The sequence below is a fragment of the Trichechus manatus genome, unplaced genomic scaffold (assembly GCF_000243295.1).
Source record: "Trichechus manatus latirostris isolate Lorelei unplaced genomic scaffold, TriManLat1.0 scaffold00103, whole genome shotgun sequence".
In the NCBI taxonomy this organism is placed as follows: Eukaryota; Metazoa; Chordata; class Mammalia; order Sirenia; family Trichechidae; genus Trichechus; species Trichechus manatus.
The window spans coordinates 2,615,227-2,627,827 of NW_004444039.1; the positions used below are offsets into that span (position 1 = coordinate 2,615,227).

Genomic DNA, 12,601 nt, shown 5'->3' on the forward strand with positions numbered 1-12,601 from the left:
GGATGCCTGGACCTGCAGATAGTTCTGAACCCTATATCTACTATGTTTTGTCCTGTACGTACGTAGCTATGATAAAGTTCATCAGTTAGGTACAATAAGAGATTACCAACAATAACCGATAATGAAATAGGTTATAACAATATACTGTAATAAAAGTTATGTGATTGTGGTCTCTCTCTAAATACCTTATTGTTCTGCACACACCTTTCTTCTTCTTGTGATGATGTCAGGAACTTTCACCTTCTCACTCACAGGAAGTACTTTACGGCCTCTCTTTGGTATAACCCAGTTGCCGGCATCACCACTCCTGCACTTTGGGGCCGTTATTAAGTAAAATAAGGGTTACTTTAACACAAGCACTGTGATACTTCAACAGTCCATCTGATAACCGATAACCCAGACACCTACTAAGTGACTAATGGGCGAGTGGCTTATACAGTGTGGATACCCTGGACAGAGGGATGGTTCACGTCCCGGGCAGGATGGAGCTGGACTGCGCGAGAGTTCATCATGCTACTCATTTAACATTTTTCTGACCGAAGTTGAATGCAGATTATATATATATGCAATACATAAATATATATGTGTGTATATATACAAATTCCCATTTATCCTAGGTTTAAATTTTATTTTTATTTTTTGGATCCATGTGACATTGTCCTGGATTGAATTGTGTCCCCCAAAACTGTCAACTTAGCTAGGTCATGATTCCCAGTATTGTGTGATTGTCTACCTTTTGTCATCTAATGTGATTTCCCTATGTGTTGTATATCCTAACACTATGATGTAATAAGATGGATTAGCAGCAGTTATACTGATGAGATCTACAAGATTAGATAGTATATTAAGCCAATCTGTTTTGAGATATAAAAAAGAGAGGCGAGCAGACAGACACGAGGACCTCATACCACGAAGAAAGCAGTGCTGAGAGCAGAGCGTGTCCTTTGGACCTGAGGTTCCTGCGCTGAGATGCCCCCAGACCAAGGGAAGACTGATGCATCACAAGGACCTTCCTCCAGAGCTGACAGAAAGCCTTCTCCTGCAGCTGATGCTTGAATTTGGACTTGTAGCCTACTAGACTGTGAGAGAATAAATTTCTCTTTGTTAAAAGCCATCTATTTGTGGTATTTCTGTTAATAGCAGCAATAAATGACTAAGACAGACGTGTTCTGCAGTAATGGTTCAATACATAGATGTAAAGCAATTCTTCATAATCATATTCAAGTATTATTTATTAAATACGGATTTCTTGTCCCACTAGAAATACATTTTTAAACATAGGTTATTATATAAACCATAATTCGTAGCCTAGAAAATCAGATTCAGTATTGAGCTTAAAGGTTAAATTAAGGGATTTTTATTTTTAAGAATTGGAATTGACACTTTTTTTTTTTAATCGTGCTTTAGGTGAAAGTTTACAGAGCAAATTAGTTTCTCATTAAACAATACGCCCGTTGTTCTGTAACACTGGTTGCCAACCCTGCGATATATCGACACTCTCCTCTTCTCGACCTTGGGTTCCGCATTTCCATTCACCCAGTTTTCCTGTCCCTTCCTGCCTTCTTGTCTTTGCTTTTGGGCTGCTGTGTCCATTTAGTCTCGTATACGTGGTTGAACTACCTGTGTTATTGTTTTTTTATAGGCCTGTCTAATCTTTGGCTAAAGGGTGAACTTCAGGAGTGACTTCAGTAGTCAGTTTAAAGAGTATCTGGGGGCCATACTCTCGGGGTTTCTCCAGTCTCTGTCAGACCAGTAAGTTTGGTCTTTTTTTGTGAGCTTGAATTTTGTTCCACGTTTTTCTCCCGCTATGTCTGGAACCCTTTATTTTGATTCCTGTCAGGGCAGACGACACTTTTTACATCTTAAACTTCAAAGGGCCTTGAACCGGAAGCCTTCTCAGGAGAATAAAATGTCCATCTATTTGTACAATTTTTAAAAAGTAGAAACTGTTGTTGTATAGGTATCCATGAAAATGTGAAAGAATTTCTAGGGTAAATTCCCCATGGTAAAACTCATCTGTAAAAAATAATTTCAGTCTTATAGAGGCAGCCTTAAGCTTTGAGAAAATTTAACGGCTCAGAAGTTAATGTTGATCACGCTAAAACCAGGGCATATCCCTAAAGCAAAACAAACCACAATAACAAAAGAATAAACAATAAAAAAATAAAAGAATAGAGTTGCAAAAGTGATACCCAGTATAACCAGTTACTGTTGAGTCAACTCTGACTCATGGCAACCCCATGTGTGTCAGAGTAGAACTAGACTCTATAGGGTTTTCAATGACTGATTTTTCAGAAGCAAATTCCCAGGCCTTTCTTCTGAGTTGCCTCTGGGTGGATTCGAACTTCCAACCTTTCCAGTATCGTTGTCGTTGTTTGTTGCCGTCGAGTCAATTCTGACTCATGGTGACTGTGGTGTGATGGATCACTTTGTGGGGCCTTTCTAGCCATGGTCTTGTAACTCCCACCCAAGTGATTGGGTGGCACTGTGCAAGTAAGGCAGTTGGGGCTCACCAAGGGGATTGGTCAGTTTTGCCTTGAAAGAGAGCCAGTTCTAGAACAGAAAGAGGATCCCACTGCCACCAAGGAAGAACAGCCAGGAGCAGAGACCGTGTCCTTTGGACCTGGGATCCCTGCGCTGAGAAGGTACTGGAACAAGGAGACAGACAGAGAGAGAGAAATGACAGCAGGAGATGGTGTGGGGGGCTTCCCGGCCCATGGAGCAAGAAAGCTGAGTGCCTTTGGGCAGAAGCTTGCTGGCTGAGTAGAGTGCCTCTGGGCACTTATGGACAGCACTAAATGAGCTTTGTAACACTTGCCTAAGCAGGGCAGAGGCTGAGGGCCAGAGAGGCGTGTGGCTAGGAAGAGGCTGTCCTGATGGAAGAACTGTATCCTGAGTGTCCCTGAACCTGAATTGTAACCTGTTACTTCCCTAATAAACCCCATAATCATGACTATTGTCTGTGAGTTCTGTGTGGCCATTGCCATGAATTATCAAACCCAGCAGAGAGTGCTGTGGGAGGGACGACTGGTGACAGAATTGGTAAAGATGACAGAGAGAGGAGGTATGTCCGACCTCTGCTTCATAGGAGTCAGCCTTGGGCTGTTGATCTTGATTTTCCTTCCTTGTTGTGAAGTTAGAGGAGGTCAGACACCACCCGCACACCATTTTTACAGCCACCTGATGTGTGCAGAGTAGATTTTGCTCCATAGGGTTTTCGAAGCTGTGACCTTACAGAAGCAGACCACCAGGCCTTACTTCCTAGGTGCCTCTGGGTGAGTTTGAACCACTAACCTTTTGGTTAGTACACCAGTACTTAACCATTTGCGCCACCCAGGGACTCCTTCGCAGTATAAAACCCAACCAAATCTGTTGCCATGGAGTCGATTCTGACTCATAGTGACCCTATAGGACAGAGTAGAACTGCCCCATTGGGTTTCCAAGGAGCAGCTGGTGGATTCAAACTGCTGACCTTTTAGTTAGTAGCCAAACACTTAATCCCTGTGCCACCAGTGCCCCCTTTCCAGTATAGGTAGATGTAATTCCTAAAAAAAAAAAAAAAAAAAAAACTATTTCTCTTGAGACAATCCTTTGGAACAAAATTTTTACATAAATATACTTTTAGTCTGGGGAAGCAGAACTCCGGGCTCAGAAGATCCTTAAACAAGCTGAGTGGCCAAGGACAGCACATACACAAATGGGTAACATTGGGAATCAAATCAAAGGATATTTACCTTCCATAACCTGGGGCTTTTAGGACCCGCAATAACTATCCTCCTACCAGTTTTATTTGGTCCCTGCTTGCTCAAAGTGCTGGTTAAGTTTATGTCTTCTCGACTCCAGCATTCCAAGTCAAATTAATGGTGATGCAAGAGTTCCAGCCCATTCCTGAGTCTGAGTCCAATAGCCCCAACACTTTAGACCAGATAGGGAGAGACTTCTCCTCCGCTAGGCAGGCCAACAACCCGGTGTCAGCTTGAAGAAGTTACAGAAGAACAGACCTCTGCCCCTACATCCTCATAAAGAATTATGAGTATGAAATCTCTCAGGGGGGAATGAGATAAGGAAGGGAAAAAGGGACTGAGCCCTTAAGCAAAGGACCCTGAACTAAAACAATTTGCTTAACTAATGATAGAAAACCCGTTCTCTTGGAAAGTGCAGTAAAGAAAGGACAACCCACTCAGCTCTCAATGTACTTCCTTGTAAGATGTTTTTCAGCAGAACCGGCCCGATCTGGTCCCTGGAGCATGTGTAGACATCTGCACGCTGACCGACAGACCCGCGACAGGAATCGAGCCGGCACCACGGTGGGGGGGGACTGCGCAGGCGCGGCACCCCATAATAAGTTCTGCCATCCGGTCCCAGGAGCCTTTGTTATGGGTTCCATCTTGAATTACCTCTTGCACGCGCACCTAATCTTCATAACCCCGCCTCTTTCATGAATAAAGATGATGCCTTTTCCCACCTAGAAACTTTATAAGCCTTGTAAACCCTTTGTTTGGGGAGACAAAGGCTAGCTTTGCATTGTCCGTCTTTGTCTCTGCTCGTGAGCTACTTTTCTCAAGAAAAGCTTTGTTCGTGCAGAAAAAAAAAAAATAGTACTTTGAGGACATTAAAACAATTCCATGCAACACAAGATCTTCTCTAATATGTGGTCTCCGTCAACTCGGAACATATCTCTGCATTCTTCCTTTACCCCTTTTTTTCCACCATCCACTTCTCAACACTTAACTTCTCACCCTAGCTTCTCTTCCCAACTCTCACACCAGCTGTTGTTGTGTGCGGTTGAGGCGATTCCAACTCATAACAACTCCATGTGCTATGAACTATAAGCTCATGTGCTGTGAGCTAGCTCACCCTAATTCCACCGTGTGTCTGCGTTTCTTTATCTCATCTTCCCCACTCTCTTCCCTCAGGGGATGTCTGTTTTCTCCTTAGCATTCAGCACGATGCCTGGTTTACTAAGTGAGGAGAGGCAGGGTAGGTTGCGGTGAAGCTCAGGAACTTGGTAGCAGCAGACTGGGCAGGAGTTTTCTACATGTATCATGAGGCCCTCAGAGCCCAACCTCTGCCTCTTGATAAGCTTATTATGAGAATTGGTGGTTTCTGGTAATGACGCATGTTGTTATTACGGCTTTCAAAAACCAGTTGCCATCAAGTCGATTCTAACTCATGGCAACTTCCTGTGTGTCAGAGTAGAACTATCTCCTAGAGTGTCAATGGCTGATTTTTTGGAATTAGATTGCTAGACCTTTCTTCTGAAGCACATCGGGGTGGACTCCAACCTCCAACCTTTCGGTTAGCAGCCGAGCACCATCCAGGAACTCCCAGCAGATGGTGACTTCATTCACTCTCACTTCTTCCCTCACTGTCCTCAGCTTGGTGTTAACCTGACTCCACCAACTCTTCATTTCTTATGCCTCGTAGGAAGAAGAGGAGAATAAGGCTGGCAGAGTTTCTGTGGCCAGTTCTGTATCTTACGTCCACTGCTTTCTGGTTTTCATCTTTTAAATTCATGGCATTGACGGCCACTAACTTCCGCCTACTGTTCGCTACCACTTCTGCGACCTGATTCTACCTCCTTAGACGTATCTGCATCAGTCTCACATTTTTCTCTTCTGCACCCCAGTGCTCTCTCAAGCCCTGTTGTACTTTATGACGCATTCTGTTCAGGGTCCATGGTTAGACAGTGCACCCTCCGGCTTTCTTGTCTGCTTTGATGCTTAGACCGACCATCTCTGTTCCATGGTAGCCACACAGTTAGCATTTCCTGCCCTAAACCACATCATGACAAAGCACAGTTAGACTTCCAGGTGCTCTTGCCCTCCCAACTCCTTATCCTGAACCCACTGGTTCTCAAAGTGAGAACTTGACCAGCAAAAGCAGCCTCAGCGTCACCCAAGAACTTGTTAGAAATGTGTCTTAGTTATCTGGCACTGCTCAAACAGAAATACCACAAGTGGATGGCTTTAACAAAGAGAAGTTTATTCTCTCACAGTCCAGTAGGCTACAAGTCCAAATTCAGGGCATGAGCTCCAGGGGAACGCTTTCTCCATCGGCTCTGGAGGAAAGTCCGTGTCATCAATCTTCCCTTGGTCTGGGAGCTTCTCTGCACGGGAACCTCGGGTCCAAAGGACGCACTCTGCTCCCAGCACTGCTTTCTTGGTGGTATGAGGTTCCCATGTGTCTCTGCTTGTGTCTTTCTTTTATATCTCAAAAGAGATTGGCTTAAGACGCTATCCAATCTTGTATACCTCATCAGTATAACTGCTGCTAATCCATCTTATTAGATCATAGTCATTGAATTTACAACACATAAGGGAATCACATCAGATTACAGAATGGTACACAATCATACAATACTAGAAATCATGACCCAGTGAAGTTGACAGATATTTTTTGGGGACACAATTCAATCAATGACAAAATGCATATTCTTGGGCCACACCACAGACTTACTGGGCCTGGGGCCCTGTAGGGATAGGGCCCAGCAATCTGTGTTTTAACAAGCTCGGCACAGGATTGTGATTTATTAAAGCCTGAGAATCGCTATCTCAACCTGTCTAATCAATCTTTTCTCCTGCCTTCTGCCTTCCTGCTGTTAACACTTGAATAATTTTGGTAGGAAACATGATTGAAGGTCATAATGTACCATTTTGAAAACCATTATTACAGATCATTTTAGAAGGCTAGGTCAGGCAGCAAAGTTCCAGTATTCAGTGAGCTTTTGCTCATTCGTGATAACAAGAGTTGATGATGACCTAGATAAATGAAGGTACAGTAATCATTAGGAATCATCTTTATCAGCAGATTTAACTTCTTCATAGGGGGAAAAACAGTTTTTTTTAATAGTAGTAATTTTAAAATGCTGGTAAAGATGCTGATGAGCAGTGCTGGTGAATAGTCAAAAGATGTGGTGAGCCTTAACAGTCTTCAAATTAATCGAAGTTGGGATTGCCAAACATTAGGCCAGCTAGCACCTTAGCTAGATGATGGGTGAGTGGGTTCATTGTATTAGTGTTTCTACTTTTGCATAAGTTTAAAAATCTTATAATAAATTTTTTAAAAATAATAATTACTCAAAAGTAGCCACACCATTCCATCCCCATGTCACATGGATCCGAATAAAATGGCCTTTGCTCTTGTCACAACCCTCTTGGTCAAAAATGATATTAATAATGACATTGTTGTGCATATTGAATCGTTTTATTTTACTGCGTATGTATGTACGTGTGTGTGGATGGATGAATAGATGGATGATGGATGGATGGATGGATAGATAGATAGATAGATAGATAGAACATGGTTATCAATGTTAATGCTGAAGAAATGGCCAATAGCCGAGATATTTGTGTGGTCTGTGCATTGCTGGGAACAGACAGTGTAAATAGAAAAACCTTTCTGGAAGACAGTTTCACAAAATCCAGATATGCATCACTAGACATTCAAATATTAATATTCATAAACTTCATTTCTTGGAATCTTTTCTAAAGGGGGATAAATTTTAATTGCAGAAAAAATTTTATACAGGAAGATGCTCATCATAATAAATTTTTCATACTAGCATAAAACATTGGAAATTAATTTTGTGACCAACCATGGGAGAGAGATAAGTTACCATCTGTATATTCAGTCAGTATAGTCACTAAGATGATAGTTACAATAACTGTATTGCTTAAAATGGAAAGTAAAGACAAAATTTCATACCTAAGAAGATTAAAACTGTATAAAAATATGCACAGAGAAAGAAACTTTCTGTTCAGGTAGTGATATGGTCAGGGTCTTATTTCTCCTTTTTTCTCCCTTTTTTATTTTTTTCAAGTGGAAAATCCATAGTTAGAAGTTATGACAGTGAAATCCAAGGATAATTTTCTTTCTGAGGTGGTTTGGGCCTTTGTGAGTTAGCAAAGGTACTTTTAATCCATAGGGAGCTAAACTTTCGAGATTCAGGAGGATGGAGTACAACTCGAAGAATGTAGTCACTGTCACGGAATTGTACATGTAGAAACGTTTGAACTGTATGTTTTGCTGTGTATATTCTCAACAACAACAAAATAAATAAAATTAAAAAAAGAGGAATGACTGATATTACTTCTCTGTTACTAGCAAAGCCTCTAGTGCTAAAACCGAGATTCATAGAGTCTAAAGGAATTCACTGCAGTTGTTTCTGTTTTTTCTGTAATGTTGCTTCCATGGCACTTGGAACTGATAAAGCCCCTGATAACCATTCAGTTGCATCTTTGCCCTAAAGAGGCAGAACGTGGCAGGAGCCCCTAGACCCCCTTGTCCTCTGCTTTTCTTGTCCGGTATCTTTATTGTACTCGGACCATCAAGAACCAAAGTTGGTTTCCTAGAGATGTATTATACTGAATGGCAGCTGCATCCTTATTCTAGCATCTGGGAACTTCAAGCAAAGCTACTTCCCACGGAGTCAGTGTGAACGTGCTAAATTAAAGCATGTTAAGAGAACTAGGGACCATCCACTATGAGATGGTTGTACGTTAGCGCCACACCGCAGCCCCTTCCCGGCCAGAAAGCTCCCGGTTCAGCTGTGTGACTTCCACAGCATTGGCCTTAGAGTCTGCTCTGCTCCTGTTCTGTTATTAATGAGGAGTAAAAATAATATTGTTCATCATAATGATGATAACTTACTACTGCTACCATTTGGGGGATGCAAAAAGGCCAAATGGAAAGAAGAAAAAAACAAAAAAAAACAAATCCTTAAGTGCCAATGCTTTATATTGTCTGCTTCAGATGGCTTTATGGTGTTTATTATATTTTTTCTATGTTTATAGAAGATTCGGGTCAAATATGTGTCCTCGAACCATATGTTGTCTAAAGCCTGTCAGTTGGTAGGTTGAACCTCGGAGTCCCTGGGTGATGCAAATGGTTAACACACTTGACTGCTAACTGAAAAGCTGGAGGTTCGAGTCCACCCAGAGGTGCCTCAAAAGAAAGGCCTGGCGATCCACTTCTGAAAAATCAGCCACTGAAAACCCTGTGGAGCACAGTTCTACTCTGACACACATGAGTTGGAGTCAGCTCGACAGCAATTGGTTCACCGGTTCTGTTGAACATACATTTCACGCATGCTAATGGGACAGCCACTGGATCACTGGTCCTGTTGAACGTACATTTCACCATTCTAATAGGAAGGGGGTTGAGGGTAGGGAGGAGGTGGAGGAATCCTTTGCTTCCGTATACTGTGGATGTATAAAGTCAAAACCATGGGAGTGCAGAGTGAAAGTAAGCGATTATTTATCCAAGATTAACCTTGGAGTCATTTCACTGCCTTATTTCCACAAGGAAGCCATCTTTCTTCTGCTTTTGACCAAGGCAGTTGCTTCGCCGCTGCTGTCTGTGTTTCTGACGAGGCATAACTTATCGTCTTTCATCTGGGTGTTGATTCATCTCATCGGAACGACTTCCAATCCTCTTTAAAAATTAATTTGACTTTAATGTCTCATTATGGAGGACTCCCTTGGGCTAGGATTAAATTGCCCTGGAGGAATTTTGATTTGACAAATAGCCGTTGTAGAGAAGCCTTTGATCCTCCGCCATGCTGGTAACTAACTGTCCCTCGAGCTGTCGCTGTGAGCAAAATCAAAGTCTGCGTCAACACTGGGAGAATCCTTACTTCCGAGCCAGCCTTGGGCTGCTGCATCTCGGAGCTTAGAGCTTTCCCACATGTTTATCCGCCTAGAGAAATTGGGCTCAGGTGGACGTAAACAGAGTACCAAAAACCAACCCAGTTGCTGTTGAGTCCATTCTGACTCATGGCGACCCCATGTCTGTCAGAGTAAAACGGTGCTCCATAGGGTTTTCAGTGGCTATGATCTTTCAAAAATAGATCGCCAGGCATTTCTTCTGAGGCTCCTCTATAGACTCAAACCTCCTGCCAGCCTTTTGGTTAGCAGCCGAGCGTGTTGCCGTTGGCAGCACCCAGAGACACCATAAACAGAGGACAGGATGAGTTTTTTTCCTAGGCTCTTGGAGTTTTTCCTGGGCTTTGGTGATGTTGAGTGACATGAAGCCCTTCACTCCCTAAAGTAGGAATTCCTGGTCCTGGTTTTCTAGTCTCTGAGACCTGCTCAATTTTTCCAAGTTTTCAAAAATTATAAAGAAAAATTAGTTTTAATTCATCTTCATTTTAAAAAGTGCATACAAAATGTGGTAGATTATGGTTAGGAGGATAGAGAGAAAGCAGGAAAATAGCTGAAAAGTCATTGAAAGTTACTGCCCCAGTGGTTAGATGCCCTGCCCTATCTCTAAAGATAGAATAAACCAAAAAAAAAGAAAACCAAACCCATTGCTTGCAGACCATTCTTACTCACAGTGACCCTATAGGACAGAGTAGAACTGCCCTATACGGTTTCCAAGGAGCGCCTGGTGGATTTGAACTGCCAACCTTTTGGTTAGCAGCCATAGCTCTTAACCACTATGCCACTAGGGTTTCCAAAAATAAAATAAGTATCATTCAAAATAAAATAAGTGTCATTAAAAGCATAAGACCACATGGAGACCTCAGATACTGACCTTGATAAAGACTGCTCAGAAGCATCTGCTCTCGGTTAGCAGGCTGGAAGGAGCTGCTTTTCCTGGTAGGCAGACATCATCTAACTCTGCAATCTCCTTCTCTGACAGATGGGGAGCTCTCCATATCCAATGAAGATGACTCCCTGGAAAACGGGCAGTCCTTGAGCTCCAGTCAGCTGTCTCTGCCTGCGCTGTCCGAGATGGAGCCAGTCCCCATGCCCCGGGATCCCTGTTCATATGAGGTGCTCCAGGCTTCAGACATCATGGACGGGACAGGTAATGTGCCCCCACAGAGATGAGTGGGTCCCCAGACTGTGGTGTCGGATACCATCCACCTGGCTGGACCTGGGGTTCCCTTTTGGACCATCTTGAGCATAGGGATCTGGACGTGTGGATGAAACCAACCCATTAGAACATACTGAGTATAAAACATAAGGAGGATGTGTGCCTTTTGATAATATTCTTGACAACCTCATTCATTTACTGCAGCATCACTTTTGCCTTAGCATATGGAGGATATTTCCATTTATTGTTATACATACAGTTTTTTAAAAAAAATTTAATAACCTTGATCTCATTAAAGAAGATGTGCCTTGTTTGTAATATTGAGTTAAAATGCCATTTGTTTTATTTTCTAACACTCATTTTGGTTAAGATAGAGCTCAATACTCTTGCACTTCTGTATGGTACCTGTCTGATTCACCTGTTAGAAAGGCCCTGGGCAGGCCCTTTAATCCTGATCCCACTCCACCAGTAGTAATTACTGGCGAAGTTGTATTCTGCCTGTAGATGATCACTGATGTCACCTGACTGGTCCACAGTCTTCTGAGCGGCCAACACACATTCTGTCAGGTCTGCAGGGTGCTCCTCGTTAGCCAGAAAGCGGGTCCCTCCCTGCACCAGTGAGGGGTTGTACGTGCTGTTGAAGAGATGGGTGTGGGGAAGGGACCTCCTGGGTAGAAAAGTCACGTCCTTTCCCCAACCATGGTGCATAGTGATTAAGAGCTATGGCTGCTCACCAAAAGGTCGGCAGTTCGAATCCACCAGCCACTCTTTGGAAACCCTATGGGGCAGTTCTGCTCTGCTATAGGGTTGCTATGAGTCGGAATCGACTTGAGGGCAATGGGTTTGGTTTTGGTTTTTTTCCCAACCGTGCACAAAATCCACGTCAGCAGGAGCTCCCGTAGGAGGAAGGGAGAGATGGTGTGTCTCAAGTTAATTCCAGGGCTTCACTCTGGGACCTGGTGAGTCACTGCCCATCAGCGGGTCAAACACCGATAATAGTAGTGCCCCCTGAGACGAGGGGAGAGCTTAGTGCTCATGAGGATTATTGCCGGGCTTTGAGGCTGCCAAGAGCCCTGCTACCCAGACTAGGGAGGAAGAAGAGGGTGGGGGAGGGAGGGGTCCCATGTAGACGTTCTTATTGTGGCGGTGATTGAGACCGGAGGCTGTGCAGTTGAGTGACATTGTTCTCCCCCAGGAGATTTTTTCCAACTAAAGCAGTGACTTTTTTTTTTTTTAATCCAACCTTCCTCGTGACATTGCAATGTGATGGATTTGACTGTTGTAGTGAAATCTGTCATCCCTGTCACAAGGCTTCTCTGTCATCGGCCCAGGCTGGAACACAGTAGTGAGGTGTGTGCCACCTCCCCGTGACATCTCTTCCCGGAGCCAGCCGGGGGTGCCCTGTGGGGAAAGAGAGAGTCAGGCTCAGTGCAGAGCAAAGAGAAGTGGGGAGAATCGAGACAAGAAAACCACGATCGTGGGGAACCAGAGGCAGGAGGAAAGGGGGAGACGAAAGGCGTGGATTTGAAGCAGCCTTTGCTTTTTCAGAGTTTGTAGGAGCTGGGAGGGGCAGATTACTGAGCTCGAGGCTGCTGCTGAGTGCTGAGCACCCTGGAACCTGGAACGGGAGAAGCAGCCACCTAAGGCGTGGGGTGCTCAGCTGAGCGTCAGCCTTCTGGGCAGTTTGTTACCTGGTGTTCCAGAACCACAGAGCAAGACCCCACAGGCAGACACAAGACCCCCAAATCCCCTCTCTCTCCCTCCCTGGGAAAGGGCAGAC

The 12,601-nt window shown here is 43.8% G+C and overlaps 1 protein-coding gene across 1 annotated transcript in view; it reads left to right on the forward strand.

The window, feature by feature from the left end:
• The window catches only part of PHACTR1 (phosphatase and actin regulator 1), a 322,629-nt gene that overhangs the window by 186,832 nt on the left and 123,196 nt on the right, over nucleotides 1-12,601 (forward strand). Inside the window, exon 4 of the mRNA XM_023737446.1 lies at nucleotides 10,645-10,812. Coding sequence (XP_023593214.1) covers nucleotides 10,645-10,812 — 168 coding nt within the window. The remainder of the gene's footprint in view (nucleotides 1-10,644; nucleotides 10,813-12,601) is intronic.